At 38.3% G+C, this 23,692-nt stretch overlaps 1 protein-coding gene across 1 annotated transcript in view; it reads left to right on the top strand.

Moving 5' to 3' along the window:
• Positions 1–23,692, top strand: part of LOC101117288 (glycerophosphodiester phosphodiesterase domain-containing protein 4-like) — a 155,014-nt gene that overhangs the window by 61,813 nt on the left and 69,509 nt on the right. The window contains exon 10 of the mRNA XM_027960072.3: positions 6,488–6,638. Coding sequence (XP_027815873.2) covers positions 6,488–6,638 — 151 coding nt within the window. The remainder of the gene's footprint in view (positions 1–6,487; positions 6,639–23,692) is intronic.

The raw sequence follows: 23,692 nt of genomic DNA on the forward strand, positions 1-23,692 counted from the left end.
CCCTGGTGGGTCAGACAGTAAAGCGTCTGTCTACAACGCAAGAGACCTGGGTTTGATCCCTGGGTTGGGAAGATTCCCTGGAGAAGGAAATGGCCACCCACTCCAGTACTCTTGCCTTGAAAATCCCATGGACGGAGGAGCTTGGTGCAGGCTACTGTCCATGGGGTCACAAAGAGTTGGACACGACTGAACGACTTTACTTTCTTTGCATGAAATGTTTCCTTGGTATCTCCAATTTTCTTGATGAGATCTCTAATCTTTCCCATTCTGTTGTGTTTCTCTACAGTTTTTCTCCTTGTTCATAAAGAAGACCTTCTTATCTCTTCTTGCTATTTTATTGAACTCTGCATTCAGTTGGGTTTATCTTTCCCTTCCTACCTTGCTTTTCACTTCTCTTCTTTTCTCAGTTATTTGTAAAGCCTCCTCAGACAACCACTTTGCCTTCTTGCGTTTCTTTATCTTTGGTATGGTTTTAGTCTCTGCCTCCTGTACAGTGTTACAAACCTTTGTCCATAGTTCTTCAGGCACTCTGTCTACCAGATCTAATCCCTTGAATCTGTTCATCACCTCCACTGTATAGTCAGTCATAAGGGATTTGATTTAGGTCATACCTGAATGGCCTAGAGGTTTTCCCTTCTTTCTTCAATTTAAGCCTGAAGTTTTCAATAAGGAGCTGATAATCTGATCCACAGTCAGCTCCAGGTCTTGTTTGTGCTGAGTGTATAAAGCTTCTCTATCTTTGTATGCAAAGAATATAAGCAATCTGATTTTAGTATTGACCTGTAGGTGATGTCTCTGTGTAGTCATCTTTTGTGTTGTTGGAAGAGGGTTTTACTATGACCAGAGTGTTCTCTTGGCAAAACTCTGTTAGCCTTTGTCCTGCTTCAATTTGTATTCCAAAGCAAAACTTGCCTGTTATTCCATGTATCTCTTGACTTCCTATTTTTGCATTCCAATCTCTTGTGATGAAAAGGACATCTTTTTTTGATGTTAGTTTTAGAAGGTCGTGAAGGTCTTCATAGAACTGGTCAACTTTAGCTCTTTTGGCATTAGTGTTGGGGCGTAGACTTGGATTACTGTGATATTGAATGGTTTGCCTTGGAAATGAACTGAGATCATTCTGTTGTTTTTGAGATTGCCCCCAAGTACTGCATTTTGGACTCTTTTCTTGACTTTGAGGGCTACTCCATTTCTTCTAAGGTATTCTTGCCCAGAGTGGTAAATATCATGGTCGTCTGAATTAAATTTGCCCATTCCTGTCCATTTTAGTTCACTGATTCCTAAGATGTCAGTGTTCACTCTTGCCATCTCCTGTTTGACCACATCCAATTTACCGTGATTCATGGACCTAACATTCCAGGTTCCTATGCTGCATTATTCTTTGCAGCATCAGACTTTATTTTCACCTCCAGACACATCCACAACTGAGCGTCCTTTCCACTTTAACCCAGGAGCTTCATTCTTTCTGGAGCTATTAGTAACTGCCCTCTGCTCTTCTCCAGTGGGGCTCATCTGCAGTGTCATATCATTTTGCCTTTTCATACTGTTAATGTTCATGGGGTTCTTGAGGCAAGAATATTGATGTGGTTTGCCATTCCCTTCTCAGTGGACTGCATTTTGTCAGAACTGTCAACAGTGATTCATTTGTCTTGGGTGGCATGGCATCGTATGGCTCATAGCTTCATTGAAATTATGCAGGCCCCTTCACCAATGACAAGACCATGATCTATGAAGGGAGCATATAAGATAATACCATATGAAAACAGAAGTAATTTTAGCTTCTTCCATTCTAACCTGGATCCATTTTATTTCTCTGTGTTGCTCAATTGCTCTGGCTAGAACTTTTAGCGTCACTTTGAGTAGAAGTGCTAGAAGCACACTTCCTTACCTTGTTCTTAATTTTAGAGGGAAAGCTTTTTGTCATCACCATGGTGATAATGTTTGCCATGGCTTTTTCATATATGTCTTTTATTACTTTGGTGTAGTTTCTATTTTTAGCTAGATGAGAATGTTTATCGTTAAAGGGTGTTGAATGTTGTCAAATTCCTTTTCAGTATCACTTGAAATATTGTGTGTTTTTTTCTCTTTCATTCTTTTAATGTGGTTTATTACATTGATGGATTTCAATAACATTCTTGGATTTGGGGACTAAATCTCACATATAATCCTTTTTAATACAATGCTGAGTTCTATTTGCTATTTTATTGAGTTTTTTTTTACATCAGTGTTCATAAGGGATATTGTATATAATTTTATTTTCTTGTAGTATGTTTGTCTGGCTTTGATGTTGGGGTGTCCTTTAGAGTCTGTTAGCTCTTACATAATCTTTTTTTATTCTCATATTCAAAAAATTGGATTGTCTTATCTTTTAGTTCAGTGAGTCTTCCTTTTGCCTGTTTAAATCTGCCTTTGAATCCCTGTAGTCAGTTTTTCATTTCAGTTGTTGTACTTTTTAACTCTATAACTTTTTGGTTTATTTTTCGGTTTTAAGAAATCTCTATTAATATTTCCATTTTATTCATACATTATTTTGTTGAGTTTATCCACATCTTTCTTTAGTTCTTTCAGTGTCTTTAATATGATTGTTTTAAAGTTTTTATCTAGTATATCTACCATTAGCTTTTTTTCAGGGACAGTTCCTGTTGATTTTTTTCTTTGAATGGACCATACTTTGTTTTTGTTAGTCTTGTGATTTTTTTGTTTGTTTGTTTTGTTAAAAACTGGGCATTTGAGATGCGTAGTATGGTAATACTGGAAATGAGATTCTCTCCCTTCCTTTGGGTTTGCTGGGTTTTGTTGTTGTTGTTTTAATTTTTATTAGATGTCTCTGTGCCGTGGATCAGCCTGAGGTGTAAACTTGAGTATTTTTTTAGGTTTTTTCTGATCTTCCCTTGGCCATGTATGGTCACTTTCTAATTTCTCTTTGTATGCCCTGCTGCTGCTACTGCTGTAAGTCACTTCAGTCATGTCTGACACTGTGCAGCCCCATAGATGGCAACCCACCAGGCTCCCCCGTCCCTGGGATTCTCCAGGCAAGAACACTGGAGTGGGTTGCCATTTCCTTCTCCAGTGCATGAAAGTGAAAAGTGAAAGTGAAGTCACTCAGTCATGTCTGACTCTTCGCGACCCCATGGACTGCAGCCTACCAGGCTCCTCCGTCCATGGGATTTTCCAGGCAAGAGTACTGGAATGGGTTGCCATTGCTTTCTCCATTTGTATCTACAGATATTTTTAATATTTTAAGTTTTTAATATAGATCACTTTAATATAAAGCTACTGTTTAATGGCTGATTTACAATAGGAGAAAAGGAGAAACATAAATGAGCATTGAAAAGGGTGCTGCCCTTTAAATCTTGTGAAAGTCACTTCTGTTAGAGGGCTAGGGCTTTGCAACAGCGGAAGAAGGTGCAACAACAGTCTTATCTCTGCTCTTTTGTGACAAGAAGTAACCAGTGACCAGAGCAGAGAAACCCTATATTTGGAACAGAGGATTTTTTTTGCCACCTTGGCACTCACCAGCTGCTGTGCAAGTTACTCCAGGAACCTGTCCACAGTTGTTTGCCATGTGAATAGGGGTGGGTAATGAGTAGCTGCTATTGTGCTAAGAGTTGGAATTGACTGAAATTAATCCCAGTTTACATCTGAGTTTTCCCATGGAAGTTGAACGCCTTTCATGTACTCCAAACTTCCAAGAGAATTACATCAGACAGTCTTTGAGTGCAGTTGTTGTCTAGATGGGGAGACAGATTCCTGATGCTTTGTACTCTGTCATCTTTCCAGCATCATCTCTTCTTCCTTTCATTTTTGATGAATTTTAAGTTGATAGTTGTTTTCTTCCTTCACCATTTAAAATACATTGTTTCATTGTTTTTCATATCTCATATTTTTTGTTGAAAAGTCTGCTATATACTTATCTTTATTTCTATCTAAATATATATTTTCTTTCCCTGTGGCTACTTTTACAATTTTCTTTTCCTCACCAATTTTTCACCAGTCATACACATGCACATAGTGGTATGTGCACTCCTATATTTACTTTTCTTGGTATTCATCAGTGTTGTTTGATCTGTTGATGCCTAACTTTTATAAATTTTTGAAATTTTTACTATTACTTCCTCAGATTTTTTTCTGTTCCTCCCCTCTTTTTAGGACTGCGACTGCATGTATATAATACTGCTTGATATTGTCTTACAGTTCATTTGGATAGATTTACTGCTGCACCTCCAAATTCACTGATCTTTACATCATCTGTAATATTAAATATGCTGTTAAATTCATTTAGTGAAATTTTCATTTCAGTTATTTTTTTATCTCTAGAATTTCCATTTAATTCTTTTTTGACTCTTAGAGTTATGTCTTCATATGTTCATGTGTTCCTTTGCATCTATTACATACGTCATTTTATTTTTTATCATGATTTAATATTCTTGTTTACGAATTCTGTCACCTCTGTCATTTCCAAGTTTGTCTTTACTGAGTAATTTCTCTAGGTTATGGTTACATTTTTAAAAAATTTATTTATTTTAATTGGAGGCTAATTACTTTACAATATTGTATTGGTTTTTCCATACATCAACATGAATCTGCCATGGGTGTACACGTGTTCCCAATCCTGAACCCCTCTCCCACCTCCCTCTCCATACCATCCCTCTGGGTCATCTCAGAGCACCAGCCCATTTTTATACTTCATTCAATGTCTGGTAAAGTTTGGTTATAAGCCAGACATTGTGACTTTACCATTCTGGGTGGTATATTTTTTTGTATTCCATTAAAGAATTTTGTGCTTGTTCTAGCAGACAATTAAGTTACTTGAAGATTAGTTTGATCCTTTGGAGGATTGTTTTTAAGTTCTTTTATGGAGATTCTAAAGTAATTCTAGTTCTAAATTATTCCCATCTCAAAGATGTATCTTTGTTATTACTGAGGTCATGCCACTGATAGAGCTTGAGTGAGTTACATCCCTTTGTGAACTCTGTAAATTGTCTTAGAACTTTCTTGTTATATTCCTTTTCTTGGAAGTTATTCTTGACAAACTTCATAAGAGTTTTACTCTGTACATTTACAAATTGATATTTAGCCATACTTCAAGGGATCCTTGTACATATTTCTCCAGAATGCTTTCTTCTTGCATACCTCCATTCCCTATGGGACTCTAGCCAATAAATTCTAGCTTTCTTGACCTCTTCTTAATCTTATATTCTTCTCATTTCAGTAAGTGGCTGGGTACTTTTTAGATGCTCCCCTCCTTTCTCCATGGGCTTCCCTGGTGGTGCTAGTGGTAAAGAACCCACCTGACAATGCAGGAGATGTACGAGCTCAGGTTTGATCCCTGAGTCAGGAAGATCCCCTGGAGGAGGGCATGGCAACCCATTCTAGTACTTTTGCCTAGAGAATCCCATGGACAGAGGAGCCTGCTGGGCTATAGTTCATAGGGTTGCAGAGAGTGAGACCCAGCTTGAGTCGACTTATCATGCATGCCCACCTTGTCCCATGCCAAATTCCAGTATTTACCTGCAGGAAGGAAGCTTGGGTAATGGTAAAGCCTATTTCATTTGTTTGCCTTTTCTGAGAAATAATTGTACTGTGCTCCCCATTGTCCACTTCCTACAAAAGTTAATTCTCTAGTTTTGTCCAGTTTTCTAGTTGTTTATGGGCAGGGGACTAGGTCTCAATCCTGTTACTCCTTAATGATCATTACAGAGTTCTCATCATGTATATTTTAATCATAAAGAAGGAGAGATTTTCATAAAAACATATTCTTCAAGGCAAATAGCTGATAACAGAAGTTTTCAGATAATAAACTTTTCTGATGATGACACCTGATATGAGAATCTAGGACCAGAATTACTCAGGGCAGTTGACAGTTGGGAAATGAGTCAGAAAAAACATAGGAGGATTGTGTACGTGCCTGTTTAGTATGGTCCTAAGGACTTCAGGACCTTGCTGCATTCACTTCTCACTTACCTTACTCTCAGATGACTACTCTACCTATTGTTTTCTAGATATATAAATTCCCTTGATAGGAAGGTTACTCTTTCACCATAGCTAATAGACTTAATGGAGCTTTCCTGGTAGCTCAGATGGTAGTCAGCCTGCAGTGCAGGAAACCCAGGTTTGATCCCTGGGTCAGGAAGATCCCCTGGAGGAGGGCATGGCAAGTCACTCCAATATTCTTGCCTGGAGAATCCCCCTAAACAGAGGAGCCTGGCAGGATCCAGTCCATGGGTTCACAAAGAGTCAGACACGACTGAGCAACTAAGCACAGCACAATAGGCTTATTGTACATTACAAAAGATTGCTTCCTTGGGCAGAAAAATGTTCATATCAAAGTATAAATTCCTGTTCTTAATCCTTTGCTAAGATAAGGGAGGGAGTAAGGAACCTAGTTAGACTTGTGAGCTTGATAGGCTTTCTGAGAACCCTGTTTGCCAGGGTGGCTGAATTCAGTCTATCCACCTCTTCTGCTCTTCTCCCCCTCTGCCTGCAGTTATGATCATGTGCCTTTTCTCATGCATGACTCTGACCTGAGAAGAACAACCAATATCAAGGAGGTCCTGCCAGATGCCTCTTTGACACACCCATCCTTATTTGATTGGGATTTCCTGTCGACTCTGAATGCAGGCAAATGGTTTTCACATGCTCCGGTAAGACATGTTCTCCACTTCAAGAAACCTGCCTTGAACTCTCTTTTCTGTATGAGGTCATGTGCTGCTCCTGGAGATAAAGCCTTTAGATGAGGATAGGCAAGTGTGCACACAATTTCATCCCAGTTTGGTAGCATGACTATGGTTAGAATTTGCAGGAATGTTATTCCAGTAATGTAGTCAGTCTAATTGCTGCTGGAAGTTCTGAAAATAAGCTTTAAACTTATTCTTGTCATTTACTTCCTTTTAATCCAATAATTTCTTGAACTTAGGGCTTCCTTAGTGGCTCAGATGGTAAAGAATCTGCCTGCAATGTGGGAGACCTGAGTTTGATTCTTGGCAGTGTTTCAATAATAAGTTAGAGAATTTAGAATTATCCTGAATAGAAAGTCAGATTTACATGTGATAAAAGTCAAGCCTGCCTTCTGAAAATAGGTAAAGAAAAAGCAACTTACATTTTCCAGGTTATCATGTCTACAGGGAATCCATGTGACCTAGGTTTCACCAATCAGATATACTCATTTTCAGTCTGATTTTGACAACAAACATCTGAGCAGGACAGACAGCAGGCACTCATATTGCTAGCACCTATGGTAGCAGAGCTACAATAGTTAGAGGTCAGCTGTGGTAATGGCTCTCCTATCAGGAAGTTGTATAATTAGGAAAATAAATCTTCAGGGACTTTTGATTGTGTACTAGGTGGAATGGAATTTATTTACATTTGACGTTAATCCTGAAGACCGATTTGATCCTTTTTCATTTTGAAAGTGAAAAGTAAAGACTTACATAAAGAGATACTTATCCATTTGAAATTCTTTCTTTTAAGATGTGTTACTGTAAGGGATAGCTGAACATTGATTTGTAATGATTGTATCAACTCAGAATACTTATTTTCATATGAGTACGTAGCCTACAAATGCTGTTTCCATGTGAGAAGTAAAGGGATACATCTGATATTCCAGGTTTCTATGTGTATGTAGGCTCTGCATATGTCTCATCATATATGAATACATAGAAATATACAGACTAGAGAGGCTCCATTATTGGTTTAATTGTATTGGTTTAATTAGCCATGTGCTAAGTCGCTTCATTTGTATCCGACTCTTTGTGACCCTCTGGACTGTAGCCCTCCAGGCTCCTCTGCCAATGGGATTTTCCAGTCAAGAATACTATGCATTGGAAAGCAGATTCAGTGACTGGACCTCCATGAAAGTCCCTCAGGCAAGAATACTGGTGTGGGTTGCCATTTCCTCCTCAGGGGATCTTCCCGACCGAGGGTTCAAACCCACATCTCTTAAATCTCCTGCTTCAGCAGATGGGTTCTTTACCACTAGTGCTGCCTATGGAAGCCCTGATAGCCATAGGTAATGTTTTGACAAATATGTATTCCAAATGAAAAGGCTGTTAAAATATTTGTTGTGTAATGTATGGTTTGTAAAAGTCTTACCATAAGCGATGGGATTGGGTATGTTATTTTAGTAATGTTATCTGTATGTTTTAGGATTAATAGTTTTGTTTTATCTGGGTAGTGTGTTTGCAGTGTTTAGTTATGCCTTCAGTCTGGTTACTGAAGAGAATTCTGAAACCTTGACTTCAAATATGTTTATCTAGGGCGATTTATTTTTAGGTTTGTTTGTAGAGCTTTCTTTGCTTGCATGCTATGTGGTCAGAAGTAGTCAAAGTGGTGTTGGCACATTATTTAAAAGGTTTGTAAGATTGGATAAGTTTTCAGAGCAAAGAAATTCTTTCATTTGCGAAGGTTTTTCTGGGTGCTCTTTATTGGTTGGGTATAGTTATGAATTGATGGTGGTGGTGAGTTGATTATTTGACAGTGAAGTTATTATTCTTGAGATTACTTGTGAAAATTAAAGTTTTATCTATAGTGAAATAAAAATAGATATAGAAGTTCTGGGAATTGTCCCTGGAAGATCAGCTGATCTATTCAGGGGCTTGCTTGGTGATTCAGTGGTAAAGAGTCTGTCTGCAGTGCAGGAGACTCAAGTTCAATCCCTGGGTCAGGAAGATCCCCTCGAGAAGGAAATGGCAACCCACTTCAGTATTCTTACCTAGAAAATCCCATGGACAGAGGAGCCTGGCAGGCTGCAGTCCATGGGGTCGCAAGGAGTTGGGCACAACTTAAATTTGTTGGTATAGTTATTATTCTTGAGATTGCTTGTGAAAATTAGTGTGATCTATAATGGTTGTTCTAGTAGTCTTGTGTGGTTTTTCCAGTAGTTATGAATATTCATTGCAAGGACTGATGATGAAGCTGAAACTCCAATACTTTGGCCACTTGGTACAAAGAACTGACTCATTAAGACCCAGATGCTGGGAGAGATTGAAGGCAGGAGGAGAAAGGGATGACAGAGGATGAAATGATTGGATGGTATTACTGACTCAATGGACATGAATTTGAACAAGCTGTGGGAGTTAGTGATGGACAGGGAAGCCTGGTGTGCTGCAGTCCATAGGGTCACAAAGAGTCAGATGTGACTGAGCGACTAAACTTAACTGAATAATGAAATAAAAAGAGATACAGAAGTTCTGCAAATTGTCCCTGGAAGATCAATTGAGTTCTTATTTTACTAGTAAAGCCAACATTTCTGTGGAGCATTTTTATATCCTTTTGTGAAAGTATAAATCTCAAAAGTTGTTCAGTCACTAAGTCATATCCGACTTTTTGTGACCTCATGGGCTGCAGCACACCAGGCTTTCCTGTCCTTCACCACCTCCTAGAGGTTGCTCAAACTCATGTCCATTGAGTCGGTGATGCCATCCAACCATCTCATCCTCTGTTGCCCCCTTCTCCTGCCCTCAATCTTTCCCACCACCAGCGTCTTTTCCAGTGAGTCATCTTTTTGCATCAGGTGTCCAAAGTATTGGAGCTTCAGCTTCAGCATCAGTCCTTCCAATGAATATTAAGGGTTGATTTCCTTTAAGATAGACTGATTTGATATCCTTGCAGTCCAAGGGACTTTCAGGAGTCTTCTCCAGCACCACAGTTCAAAAGCTTCAATCTCAAAAAATCTCAAAAGTATAAAAATGCAGTCCTCATGCATATAGTGAGCAGATTATAATCTTATTTAGCACATTAATGAAATAAGCAGAACGACACTTAAAAGAAGTAAGAACTCAACATGCCTATAGTCAAAGCAACAAAGAAATGCTGAAATCACATTGTTAAGTTGGATACAAACCTAGTATGTTACCTTGTTAATATACTATATGGCAATGAAGACATCCTTTTGGAGTTATCTTTTTTATAAAAAATCATGTACATCTCTATTGGACAAAAATTATTTCCACTTTTATTAGTTATCTATGAGTCACCATCTAACTTTACATAGTCTGACCCTAATAATTCAAAGAGAGGTACCTTTCCTTAAGAGTCAGATGACTCTTAGGTGTGCTTGTTAAATAGTGTATTACCATGATATTATCTTTTGCCTTATTGCTAAGTTTTGAGTAATGTAAGTCTTCTCTTGAGATCATAAATAACTTCTATAGAGTGAGATTGGTCTCATTGGGATTTTGCATCATGTGGCTTCATTAACTTACATCGGTGTAGTTAAAAGTCACTTAACACACATAAAGTTCTAGCAAATCTAGAGTCGGATCATATTAGACAACTGCTCAGGCCACTTAAATTAGGTTCCATCACAAAAGTTTGTAGAGAGTCTAGAATTTTATTTTTAGCAGTCTATTATCCCAGAGGTCTTTTTATCACTACTATTTACAAATTAAATTCATTTATGCCAGGTTTCACCTCTACACTTACAAATGTGGACAAATTCCTCTCTCCTTTTCTTTCAAGTCAGTGGCTTTCTTACTATTTGTAATGCTGGGACAGTGTACAACAGTGGACTTGAGACAGTTTGCCTAGGAAGCCTCGTAGGCATTGGTCCAAATACCAATTTCATCTGTGTCCTTAGTGGGGACTGGGGGCTTGCCATATCGTACTAAATGAAATTTATTCTCAAATATCATCCATTAGGTATGGCTTTGATTATGCAATAAATTTTTCCAGTTATATCCCAGTGAAAGGACAGATTTTTATTTAAGCTCATGCAAATGACTGCATTGTCATGAGACATAAAACTCAGTAAAAAGTATTTGTACCTGAATTCTGAGGGATGGTGAAAACAAGATACAAAGAGATGTTTTTCACAAGGTAAGAATTTGGAAGGAATGATGCTAAAGCTGAAGCTCCAGTACTTTGGCCACCTCATGCGAAGAGTTGACTCATTGGAAAAGACTCTGATGCTGGGAGGGATTGGGGGCAGGAGGAGAAGGGGACGACAGAGGATGAGATGGCTGGATGGCATCACTGACTCGATGGACGTGAATCTGAGTGAACTCCGGGAGTTGGTGATGGACAGGGAGGCCTGGCGTGCTACAATTCATGGGGTCACAAAGAGTCGGACACGACTGAGCGACTGAACTGAACTGAAGAATTAGAGAAAAGTAAAAAAGAGAATGGGTTTTCTCATATGCCCATTAGAAAATAGAATATTAAAAAGAGTACCAATAAAATTCCAAAATGAATAAGCATGATTAGGTTGACCTCATCAGTTCATTCAATCTGGCATAGGTAATGTCCTGCTATATCTAGGGTTATCAGTGTGCTTCCATGAAGTTATCTGCTTCTACTCTGAAATTTAATCTTTGAAATTCTGCCTCAGTCCTCTGATACGGATGGATTGGTGTCTGATTGAGATGACAGTGTCAGCTTACACTAGGAAGCATTTTCATGAGTTTGTTCTTTGTGTATCGAAAGATAAGAGTGTCTTTACAGTCCTTTTAAACAAGATTTTGAATTTGGCCTTTCCAATTTTTGATCTGTATCTTATATAAAAAACCTTCAGACAATCATGGGAAGAAAGAAGAAACCACTTGATAACTGAATTGAATCTATATAATTTATTATAGTAAACAACAGTGTCAGAAAGGAAAATAAAATAATATTAGTGTGACTCTTTGTGACCCCATGCACTGTGGCCCGCCAGGCTCCTCTGTCCATGGGATTCTCTAGGCAAGAATACTGGAGGGGGTTGCCATTTATTTCTCCAGGGGAATCTTCCCAACCCAGAGATCAAATCCAGATCTCCCACACTGCAAGCAGATTCTTTACCATCTGAACCACGAGGGAAGCCTACCTAACCAAATATAATACATAACTATATAGAAGATTTGGCCTATTTCCTTTAGGAGTAAGAACATATTATGGACATTGAAAACATTAGCAGCTCTCCTGGTTCTTCCAGTCCATTCTTTAAAACTTAAAAAATTGTCAGACTCTGAAATGTATTTATATTTTTATTTTACCTGCAAAATATTGACTGGGATGATAAAGTTTCCCTTTTTATATTTTATATTTTATATTTATATCCTGTCATATCTTAACATGTGGGCAATTTTTATAATAGTGTTGAACCATATATGAAGCATGGATGTATCTACTTCTGGCCATGACAGTGTACAGGTGTTAGCTGTGTCATCTTGCCATAAATAGCTAGAAAACCAGAAAAAACATATGAAATATCCATTCTTAGATGCTGGACAACAGTCAGTGTGGAGCTGTGAAAGTAGGGAATAATAGAGCATTATGATTGCCCTCATATTCTGCCTGGAGGCATGTTCTAGCTGTCATATAGCAGGAGGAACCTAGGCAAAGCATGGTGGTCTTGTGGAGCTGAGGAGAGACTGGATTTTTTTTTTTTTTTTTTGAGATAGAGGTGGTGGTAATTTTGAGGGAAGAGTACCCAAAGGAGAGAGCTCTCCAGAGAAAGACCTCTGGAAATCTGTGTGGGGTCTGCTTGAGTATGTTGCTGATACCTAAGAGGCACACAAGTAGAGTGAAGCTCCCCAAGGCTGGGCAGAGTACTACTAGGGAGCTTTTAGCGGAACCATTCTAAGAACTCACATGGATCTGGAAAATATTCAAGTTCTCACTAGCCATATTAGAAGATAGGCTTTGTTCGACACACAGGGCCTTTAGTAAAAATTCTGGAAAGGTCACACCTCAGCTATAGGGATAAATAAGCCCTAGATTAAAGGCTATTAAAATTGCCTTTAGATCTGCTCTAAACAGTATCCATTTGATTTGCTAGTAATCAAAATGCCTACCAAAATTTTTTTACTGCACTTTAAAAGAGACAACGTTAGGCCTCTAACAGTGTAGCAGTCACAGTGTCCAACAGCCAGTAATAAAATTTCTTGGCATACACAAAAGCAGGGAAATGTAGCTTAAAACCAGGAGCAAAACTGCTCATTAAAAGTTCATTCATGTTGATGTATGGCAAAACCAATACAATATTGTAAAGTAATTAACCTCCAATTAAAATAAATACATTTATATTAAAAAAAGTTCAGGAAAGACAGACTGATAGGGACTTTTAGATAGGAACGGACTTTTAAAAAGCTATTAAAATCTCTAGTTCCAGCCGTGTTGCTACAAATGGCATTATTCCATTCCTTTTATGGCTGAGTAATACTGCATTGTATATATGTACCATATCTTCTTTACTCATTCCTCTGTAGATTGACATTTAGGGACTTAGAGATTGTCATATTGAGTAAAGTAAGTTAGAGACAGAAAAGTATCATATGATAGTGACTTTATGCAAAATCTTAAAAAAGAGGGGGCTACAAATGAACTTACCTACAAAACAAAAATAGAGTTACAAATGTAGAGAACAAGGTTTTAGTTACCAGGGAGTAATGGAGGAGGGATAAATTGGGAGATTGGGATTGAGATATATGTACTGCTGCTGCTGCTGCTGCTAAATTGCTTCAGTCGTGTCCGACTCTGCGCGACCCCATAGACGGCAGCCTACCAGGCTCCTCTGTCCCTGGGATTCTCAAGGCAAGAACACTGGAGTGGGTTGCCATATCCTTCCCCAATGCACGAAAGTGAAAAGTGAAAGTGAAGTTGTTCAGTCGTGTCTGACTCTTTGCGACCCCATGGGCTGCAGCCTACCAGGCTCCTTCATCCATGGGATTTTCCAGGCAAGAGTACTGGAGTGGGTTGTCATTGCCGTCTCCCTTATATGAACTACTATATATAAAATAGATAACTAATAAGGACTTTCTGTATAGCACAGGGAACTCTACTGTATACTCTGAAGGGCATATATGGGAAAAGATTTAAGAAGGAGTGGATATATGTATACGTATAACTGATATATGTATGTATAACATACATACATATATGTATATGTATAAATGATTCACTTTACACCTGAAACTAACACAACATTGTAAATCTACTATACTCCAATAAATTTTTTGAACCAAATAGTGTTTCTATAACTAACAAACTATATTTGCAATTTAAAATTCCCAAGATTTTCATGAAGGATATTGGTCTACAGTGTCCTTTTCTGATAATGTCATTATCTGGTTTTGGTGTTAGGATAATGCTGACCTCATAAATGGGTTGAAAATATTCTGTCCTCTTCTGTTACTTGGAGGAAGCTGTGTAGAATTGGTGTTATTTCTTCCTATGTATTTGGTAGAATACAACTATAAACACACCTGAGCCTCAAGTTTTCTTGGAAGGTTGTTAATTATAAAGTCAATTTTATTCATAGATATATGTCCTTCAAGTTATCTCTTCTTCAGTGATGATAGTTTTTGTCTTTTAACGACTTAGTCTGTAGCATTAATGTTGAATTTATGGACAAAGTTGTTTATTTTTAGTTATCCTTTTAATGCTTGTGGGACTAGTGTTTATATTTCCTCTTTTATCCCTGCTTTTCATAATTTGTAATTCTTTCCTCTTTCTGTTCAGGTGGCTAGAGATAGATCTTTTGACATTGTCAAAAGAACTGGAAGATTTCTTTGATTACTGCTTTTGTTGTCAAGTTTCATAGATTTCTACTCAAATCTTTATATTTTGCTTCTTTTGTTTGCTTTTTTAAAATTTTATTTTTTTAAATTGGAGGATAATTGCTTTACAGAATTTTATTGTTTTCTGTCAAACCTCAACGTGAATCAGCCATAGGTATACATGTATCCCCTCCCTTTTTTTTAAGCTGATTTTAAAAAAAATTTTAATTTTTTTCAATTTATTTGAATTAAAGGCTAATTACAGTATTGTGGTGGTTTTTGCCATACATTCATATGAATCAGCGATGGGTGTACATGTGTTCCCCATCCTGACCCTCCCTCTCACTTCCCTCCCCATCAATCCCTCAGGGTCATCCCAGTGCACCAGTTCTGAGCACCCTGTCTCATGCATTGAACCTGGACTGGCGATCTATTTCACGTATGATAATATACATGTTTCAATGCTAGTCTCTCAAATCATCCCACCTTCACTTTCTCCCACAGAGTCCAAAAGTTGTTCTTTACATCTGTGTCTCTTTTGCTGTCTCACATATAGGGTCATTGTTACCATCTTTCTAAATTCCATATATATGCATTAGTATACTGTATTGGTGTTTTTCGTTCTGACTTGCTTTGCTCTGTATAATAGGCTCCAGTTTCATCCACCTCATTAGAACTGATTCAAATGCATTCTTTTTAATAGCTGAGTAATATTCCATTGTGTATATGTACCACAGCTTTCTTATCCATTTGTCTGCTGGTGGACATCTAGGTTGCATCCATGTCTTGGCTATTGTAAACAGTTCTGTGATGAACATTGGGGTACATGTGTCTCTTTCAAGCTGGGTCGTATGGCAGTTCTATTTCCAGTTTTTTAAGGAATCTCCACACTGTTCTCCATAGTGGCTGTACTAGTTTGCATTCCCGCCAACAGTGTAAGAGGGTTCCTTTTTCTCTGCACTCTCTCCAGCATTTATTGTTTATAGACTTTTTGATAGCAGCCATTCTGACTGGAGTGAGATGGTACTTCACTGTGGTTTTGATTTGCATTTCTCTGATAATGAGTTATGCTGAGCAGCTTTTCATGTGTTTGTTAACCATCTGTATGTCTTCTTTGGAGAAATGCCTGTTTAATTCTTTGGCCCATTTTTTTGGTTGGGTCGCTTATTTTTCTCGAATTGAGCTGCAGGAGTTCTTGTATATTTTTGAGATTAATTCTTTGTCCATTGCTTCATTTGCTATTATTTTCTCCCATTGTGAAGGCTGTCTTTTTAAGTTTAATTAGGTCCCATTTTTTTATTTTTGCTTTTATTTCCATTACTCTGGGAGGTGGGTCATAGAGGATCCTGCTGTGATTTATGTCAGAGAGTGCTTTGCCTATGTTTTCCTCTAAGAGTTTGATAGTTTCTGTTCTTACATTTAGATCTTTAATCCATTTTGAGTTTATTTTTGTGTATGGTGTTAGAAAGTGTTCTAGTTTCATTCTTTTACAAGTGGTTGACCAGTTTCCCCAACGCCACTTGTTAAAAAGAGATTGTCTTTTCTCCATTGTATATTGTTGCCTGCTTTTTCAAAGATAAGGTGTCCATAGGTGCATGGATTTATCTCTGGACTCTCTGTTTTGTTCCATTGATCTATGTTTCTGTCTTTGTGCCAGTACCATACCTCCCTTTTGAACTTCCCGCCCATCTCCCTCCCCACCCCACCCCTCTAGGTTGATAACAGAGCCCCTGTTTGAGTTTCCTTAGCCGTACAGCAGATTCCCATTGGTTATCTATAATATGGACTCTTTTGTTTGCTTTGAGTTTCATTTTTTCTTTTGTTTCTAGTTTGCTGAAGTAGAAACTTGGGTTACTGATTTTAAGTCTTTTTTCTTTCCATCATAGCATTTATTGTATTTACCTCTAAGCACTGCTTCAGTGGCATCACACAGATTTTGTCATTCATTTATTTATTTTTGGTTGTGCTGGGTCTTCGCTGCTGCCCACAGGCTTTCACTAGTTGCAGTGAGTGGGGGCTACTCTTCATTGTGGTGTAAGGACTTCTCATTGCGTGACATCTCTTGCTGTGAAACATAGGCTGTAGGTGTGTGGGCTTCAGTAGCTGTGGCGTATGGGCTTTAGTTGCTCCACAGTATGTGGAGTCTTCCTGGACTAGGGATCGGACTCGTGTCCCCTTGCATTGGTAGGCTGATTCCTATCCACTGTACCACCAAGGTAATCCTGTACAGATTTTGATATGTTACATTTTAATTTTTATTTACTTCTGAATATATAAAAATTTCCCCTTAATCCTTCTCCCTTGACCATGGGTAATTTAGAAATGTTTTTTCAAATTCCTAAACATTTGCAGATGTCCCAGAAGTTATTTTCTTGTTATTGATTTCTAGTTTAATCCTATTCTCATCTGAGAGTTTAGTTTGTGTGATTGCTGTTCTTTCATATCTACTAGAATTCATTTTATTGTCCAGAATATGGCCTGTCTTAATATTCCAAGAGCATATGAGATGAATTTAGGAAATTGTTTTATAAATGTTAAATCAAGTTGACTAATAATGTTTAGATTGTCTCTCTTCTTGAGAATTTTCTGCCTATTTTATCCATTACTGCTGCTGCTGCTGCTGCTGCTGCTGCTGCTAAGTTGCTTCAGTCATGTCCATCTCAGTGTGAACCCTTAGACAGCAGCCCACCAGGCTCCCCCATCCCTGGGATTCTTCAGGCAAGAACACTGGAGTGGGTTGCCATTTCCTTCTCCAATGCATGAAAAGTCGCTCAGTTGTGTCGGACCCTCAGCCATTACTGAGAGAGGAATAATGATGTCTTCAACCATACGTGTTGATTTATATGTGTGTGTGTGTGTGTGTATATATTTGGATCTGTCAGTTCTCCTTCATGTATTTTGAAGTTCTGTTGTTAAGAGCAGACATACGTAGGATTAGGATGTCTCCTTGGAGAATCTGCCTTTTTCACGACAGACTAATGGCCTCCCAAAGAAAGCCATGCCCTGATTCCTGGAAGCAGTAAGTGTATTGTCATACATAGTAAAAAGATCTTTGCAGATGTAATTGAGGTTATGGATTCTCCTTTGATGAGATTATCCTGGGTTAACCTGGTGGGCCCAATCTAATCATGAGTCCTTAAAAACAGAGAACATTTCCTAGTTGCAGTCAGAGAGCTGCATCAGTGGAGAAAAGGCTGGAAATACTTAAAGCATGAGAAAGACTCAACCCACTGTTGCTGCTTTTGAAAATGAAGAAACCGGGTTATGAGCCAAGAAATGCTGGTGGTCTCTAGAAGATGAGGATGACTTTTAGTCGATAGACAGCAAGGAAATAGGTGACCTCAGTCTTAAGAACCACAAGGAGCTAAATTCTGCCAACAACCTGAATAAGCAGCAAATGGATTTTCCCTCTCCAAGGGACTCTAGAGAAGAGAACAGCCCTGTTGACATCATGATTTTAGTCAAATGAAACCTAGATAAGTCTTCCAGCCTGTAAAATTATAAAATAATACATTTTTATTGTCACTAAATTTGTGTTGTTTCAGTAGTAATAGAAAGTTAATCATAATATTATGTCCTTCTTTATCAGTGATAATTATAACTTAAGAATGTAGAAGACACTTTGATAAAATATTAGCATCTCAAATCCATGACTACAGAAAAAAGAGAATATATCATGATCAAGATTAGGTCTCTCTTGGGAGTACAAGACTCATTCAACAGTAAAAAAAAAATAAAAATCTAGTCAATGTCAAAAAGCCTCTTGATGAAAGTGAAAGTGGAGAGTGAAAATTTGGCTTAAAGCCCAACATTCAGAAAACGAAGATCATGGCATCTGGTCCCATTACTTCGTGGGACATAGATGGGGAAACAGTGGAAACAGTGTCAGACTTTATTTTTTTGGGCTCCAAAATCACTGCAGATGGTGACTGCAGCCGTGAAATTGAAAGACGCTTACTCCTTGGAAGAAAAGTTATGACCAATCTAGATAGCATATCGAAAAGCAGAGACACTACTTTGCCGACTAAGGTCCATCTAGTCAAGGCTATGGTTTTTCCAGTGGTCATCTATGGATGTGAGAGTTAGACTATGAAGAAAGCTGAGCGCTGAAGAATTGATGCTTTTGAACTGTGGTATTGGAGAAGACTCCTGAGAGTCCCTTGGACTGCAAAGAGATCCAACCAGTCCATTCTGAAGGAGATCAGCCCTGGGATTTCTTTGGAGGGAATGATGCTGAAGCTGAAACTCCAATACTTTGGCCACCTCATTAAAGAGTTGACTCACTGGAAAAGACTCTGATGCTGGGAGGGATTGGGGGCAGGAGGCGAAGGGGACGACCGAGGATGAGATGGCTGGATGGCATCACTGACTCAATGGATGTGAGTCTGAGTGAACTCCGGGAGTTGGTGATGGACAGGGAGGCCTGGCGTGCTGCGATTCATGGGGTTGCAAAGAGTCGGACACGACTGAGCGAGTAAACTGAACTGAAAGAAAACTACATGATCCCTTAGATTGATGCCACAGAAGCATTTGACAACATTCAGTAAACATTTTGTTTGTGATTAGAAACTCTTAAAAATAAGAATAGCAGAGAACTTACCTAAACTAACAAAGGAGAACTTTTAAAAGCCTATAGCTAACATCATTCTTAATGGTGAAAAAAATGAATGTTTTTCTTCTAAGATTGGGAACAAGGCAAGAGCGCCTCCCCTAATGTAAATTGGTGTATCCACCATGGAAAACTTTCTTGCTGCTGCTGCTGCTAAGTCAATTCAGTCATGTCTGACTCTCTGTGACCCCATAGACGGTAGCCCACCAGGCTCCCCTGTCCTTGGGATTCTCCAGACAAGAATACTGGAGTGGGTCACCATTTCCTTCTCCAATGCATGAAAGTAAAAAGTGAAAGTGAAATCACTCAGTCGTGTCCAACTCTTAGCGACCCCATGGAGCAGCCTACCAGGCTCCTCCGTCCATGGATTTTCCAGGCAAGGGTACTGGAGTGGGGTACCATTGCCTTCTCCGAAACTTTATTGAGGTTCCTCAAAAAACTAAAAATAGAGTTGCCATATGATGCAGCAATCCCACTCCTGGGCACATATTCAGGAAAAACTGTAGTTCAAAAAGATATATACATCTGTATGTTCAAAGGGACACTATTCACAATTGCAAGATGTGGAAACAATCTAAATGTTCATCTTTCGGTGAATGGATAAAGAAGATGTGATTCATATATACAGTGGAATACTCCTCAGCCGTGAAAAACAATGAAATAATGGGCCTAGAGCTTATCATACTAAGTAAGGTGAGTCAGAAAGAAAAAGACAGATGCCAAATGCTATGTCTTCTATGTGAAATATAAAATATGACTCAAATGAATTTATGTACAAAACAGAAACAAACACATAGACATAGAGTGGTTGCCAGGAGGGATCAGGTATGGGGAAGGGTGGATTGGGAGTTTGGGATTAGCAGATGCAAACTATTATATATAGAATGGATATACATCAAGGTCCTACTATGTAACACAGGGACTCATGCCATATCAATATCCTGTGAAAATGAATATAAAAAATAATGTATATATGTATATGATTTAAACTTTGCCATGCAGCAGAAATTAACATAATATTGTAAATCAGCTATACTTCAATAAAATAATTTTTTTTTTCATGTACAAGTCTCTGTATGGAGACGTGACTTTATTCTTTTTTTTGTCTACATTTTGATTTTCTTTTTTTAAAAAAATATATATATTTTTACTTTACAATACTGTATTAGTTTTGCCATACATCAACATGAATCTGCCATGGATGTACATGAGTTCCCAATCCTGAACCCCACTCCCGCCTCCCTCCCCATACCATCCTTCTGGGTTATCCCAGTGGACCAGCCCCAAGCATCCTGTATCCTGCATTGAACCTAGACTGGCGATTCATTTCTTACATGATAGTATACAGGTTTCAATGCCATTTTCCCAGATCATGCCACCCTCTCCCTCTCCCACAGAGTCAAAAAGTCTGTTCTGTACATCTGCATCTCTTTTGCTGTCTTGTGTACAGGGTTATTGTTACCATCTTTCTAAATTCCATATATATGTGTTAGTATACTGTATTGGTGTTTTTCTTTCTGGCTTACTTCACTCTGTATAATCGGCTCGTTTCATCCACCTCATTAGAACTCATTCAAATGTATTCTTTTTGATGGCTGAGTAATACTCCATTGTGTATATGTACCACAGCTTTCTTATCCATTCATCTGCTGATGGACATCTAGGTTGCTTCCATGTCCTGGCTATTATAAACAGTGCTGCGATGAACATTGGGGTACATGTCTCTTTCAAGTCTAGTTTCCTTGGTGTGTATGCCCAGCGGTGGGATTGCTGGGTCATAAGGCAGTTCTATTTCCAGTTTTTAAGGAATCTCCACACTGTTCTCCATAGTGGCTGTACTAGTTTGCATTCCCACCAACAGTGTAAGAGGGTTCCCTTTTCTCCACACCCTCTCCAGCATTTATTGCTTGTAGACTTTTGGATCACAGCCATTCTGACTGGTGTGAAGTGGTACCTCATTGTGGTCTTGATTTGCATTTCTCTGATAATGAGTGATGTTGAGCATCTTTTCATGTGGTTTGTTAGTCATCCGTATGTCTTCTTTGGAGAAATGTCTAATTAGGTCTTTGGCCCATTTTTTTGATTGGGTTGTTTATTTTTCTGGAATTGAGCTGCATAAGTTGCTTGTATATTTTTGAGATTAGTTGTTTGTCAGTTGCTTCATTTGCTATTATTTTCTCCCATTCTGAAGGCTGTCTTTTCACCTTGTTTATAGTTTCCTTTGTTGTGCAGAAGCTTTTAATTTTAATTAGATCCCATTTGTTTGTTTTTGGTTTTATTTCCAGAATTCTGGGAGATGGATCATAGAGGATCCTGCTGTGATTTATGTCTGAGAGTGTTTTGCCTATGTTCTCCTCTAGGAGTTTTATAGTTTCTGGTCTTACATTTAGATCTTTAATCCATGTTGAGTTTATTTTTGTGTGTGGTGTTAGAAAGTGTTCTAGTTTCATTCTTTTGCAAGTGGTTGACCAGTTTTCCCAGCACCACTTGTTAAAGAGATTGTCTTTACTCCATTGTATATTCTTGCCTCCTTTGTCAAAGATAAGGTGTCCATAGGTGCGTGGATTTATCTCTGGGCTTTCTGTTTTGCTCCATTGATCTACATTTCTGTCTTTATGCTAGTACCATACTGTCTTGATGACTGTGGCCTTGTAGTAGAGCCTGAAGTCAGGCAAGTTTATTCCTCCAGTTCCATTCTTCTTTCTCAAGATTGCTTTTGGCTATTCGAGGTTTTTTGTATTTCCATACAAACCTGGAAACTATTTGTTCTAGTTCTGTGAAAAATACCGTTGGTAGCTCGGTAGGGATTGCATTGAATCTGTAGATTGCTCTGGGTAGTATACTCATTTTCACTATATTGATTCTTCTGATCCATGAACATGGTATATTTCTCCATCTATTAGTGTCCTCTTTGATTTCTTTCATCAGTGTTTTATAGTTTTCTATATATAGGTCTTTAGTTTCTTAAGGTAGATATATTCCTAAGTATTTTATTCTTTTTGTTGCAGTGGTGAATGGAATTGTTTCCTTAATTTCTTTTTCTACTTTCTCATTATTAGTGTATAGGAATGCAAGCCTTGCAGCAAACATTATCCTCAATGGTGAAAAATTGAAAGCATTTCCCCTAAAGTCAGGAACAAGACAAGGGTGCCCACTTTCACTGCTCCTATTCAACATAGTTCTGGAAGTTTTGGCCACAGCAATCAGAGCAGAAAAAGAAATAAAAGGAATCCAAATTGGAAAAGAAGAAGTAAAACTCTCACTGTTTGCAGATGACATGATCCTCTACATAGAAAACCCAAAACAATCTTGAGAAAGAAGAGCAGGAAGAATAAAGTTCCCTGAGTTCAGACTATACTACAAAGGAACAGTAATCAAAACGATATGTTACTGGGACAGAAACAAATATATAGATCAATGGATCAGAATAGAGAGCCAAGAAATAATCCCACACATATATATCAAAAGAAAAAGAAATCACTCTTTTGAAAAGATACATGCATCCCAATGTTCATAATGGCATTATTTTTAATAGCCAAGATATGGAAGCAACCTAAGTATCCATCAACATATGAATGGATAAAGAAGATATGCTATACACACACACAGACACACACAGTGGTATAACTCTTCTATGTAGTGTATGTATATAGAATGGTATACTCTTCAGCCACAAAAAAAGAAGGAAATCTTGCCATTTGTAACAAAACTTGAAGGGTATTATGCTAAGTGAGATAAATCATATAGAGAAAGACAAATACTGTGTATTTTCACTTACATGTGGACTCTACAAAGTAAAACAAATTAACGTAACACAACAGAAATAGACTAACCCTAAATGTGAACAAATTGAACTCATCAATCAAAAGCCACAGAGTGGCTGGATGAATTAAAAAAACAAGACCCAGTAATATGCTGACTCAAGACACTCATTTCAGCTATAAAGACACACACAGGATCCAAGTGAATGGGGTACAATATAATACTCCAAGCAAATGATAACCAAAAAAAAAAAAAAAAAAGGGTGTAGCCATACTTAGGATAGACTGATCTCAAACCAAAAATGATAACTAGATAAAAATAAATATATATGATGATATAATGATAGAGCTGTCACTATATCAAGAAGATATAGCAATCATATATATTTACAATACCCAAGGACTTAGAGAAGAAAGAGAGAATAGGATATGCTAAGAACATTAGGGTACTTCAGTTCAATTCAGGTCAGTCGCTCAGTTGTGTCCAACTTTCCTCAACCCCACAAACTGCTGCACGCCAGGCCTCCCTGTCTATAGCCAACTCCTGGAGTTTATCCAACCTCATGTCCATCGAGTCAGTGACCATCCAGCCATCTCATCCTCTGTCGTCCCCTTCTCCTCCTGCCTCCAATCCCTCCCAGCATCAGAGTCTTTTCCAGTGAGTAAACTCTTTAATGAGGTGGCCAAAGTATTAGAGTTTCAGCTTCAGCATCAGTCCTTCCAATGAACACCCAGGGCTGATCTCCTTTAGAATGGACTGGTTGGATCTCCTTACAGTCCAAGGGACTCTCAAGAGTCTTCTCCAACACCACAGTTCAAAAGCATCAAATCTTCGGCGCTCAGTTTTC

The sequence above is a fragment of the Ovis aries genome, chromosome 21 (genome assembly GCF_016772045.2).
Source record: "Ovis aries strain OAR_USU_Benz2616 breed Rambouillet chromosome 21, ARS-UI_Ramb_v3.0, whole genome shotgun sequence".
Lineage (NCBI taxonomy): Eukaryota > Metazoa > Chordata > Mammalia > Artiodactyla > Bovidae > Ovis > Ovis aries.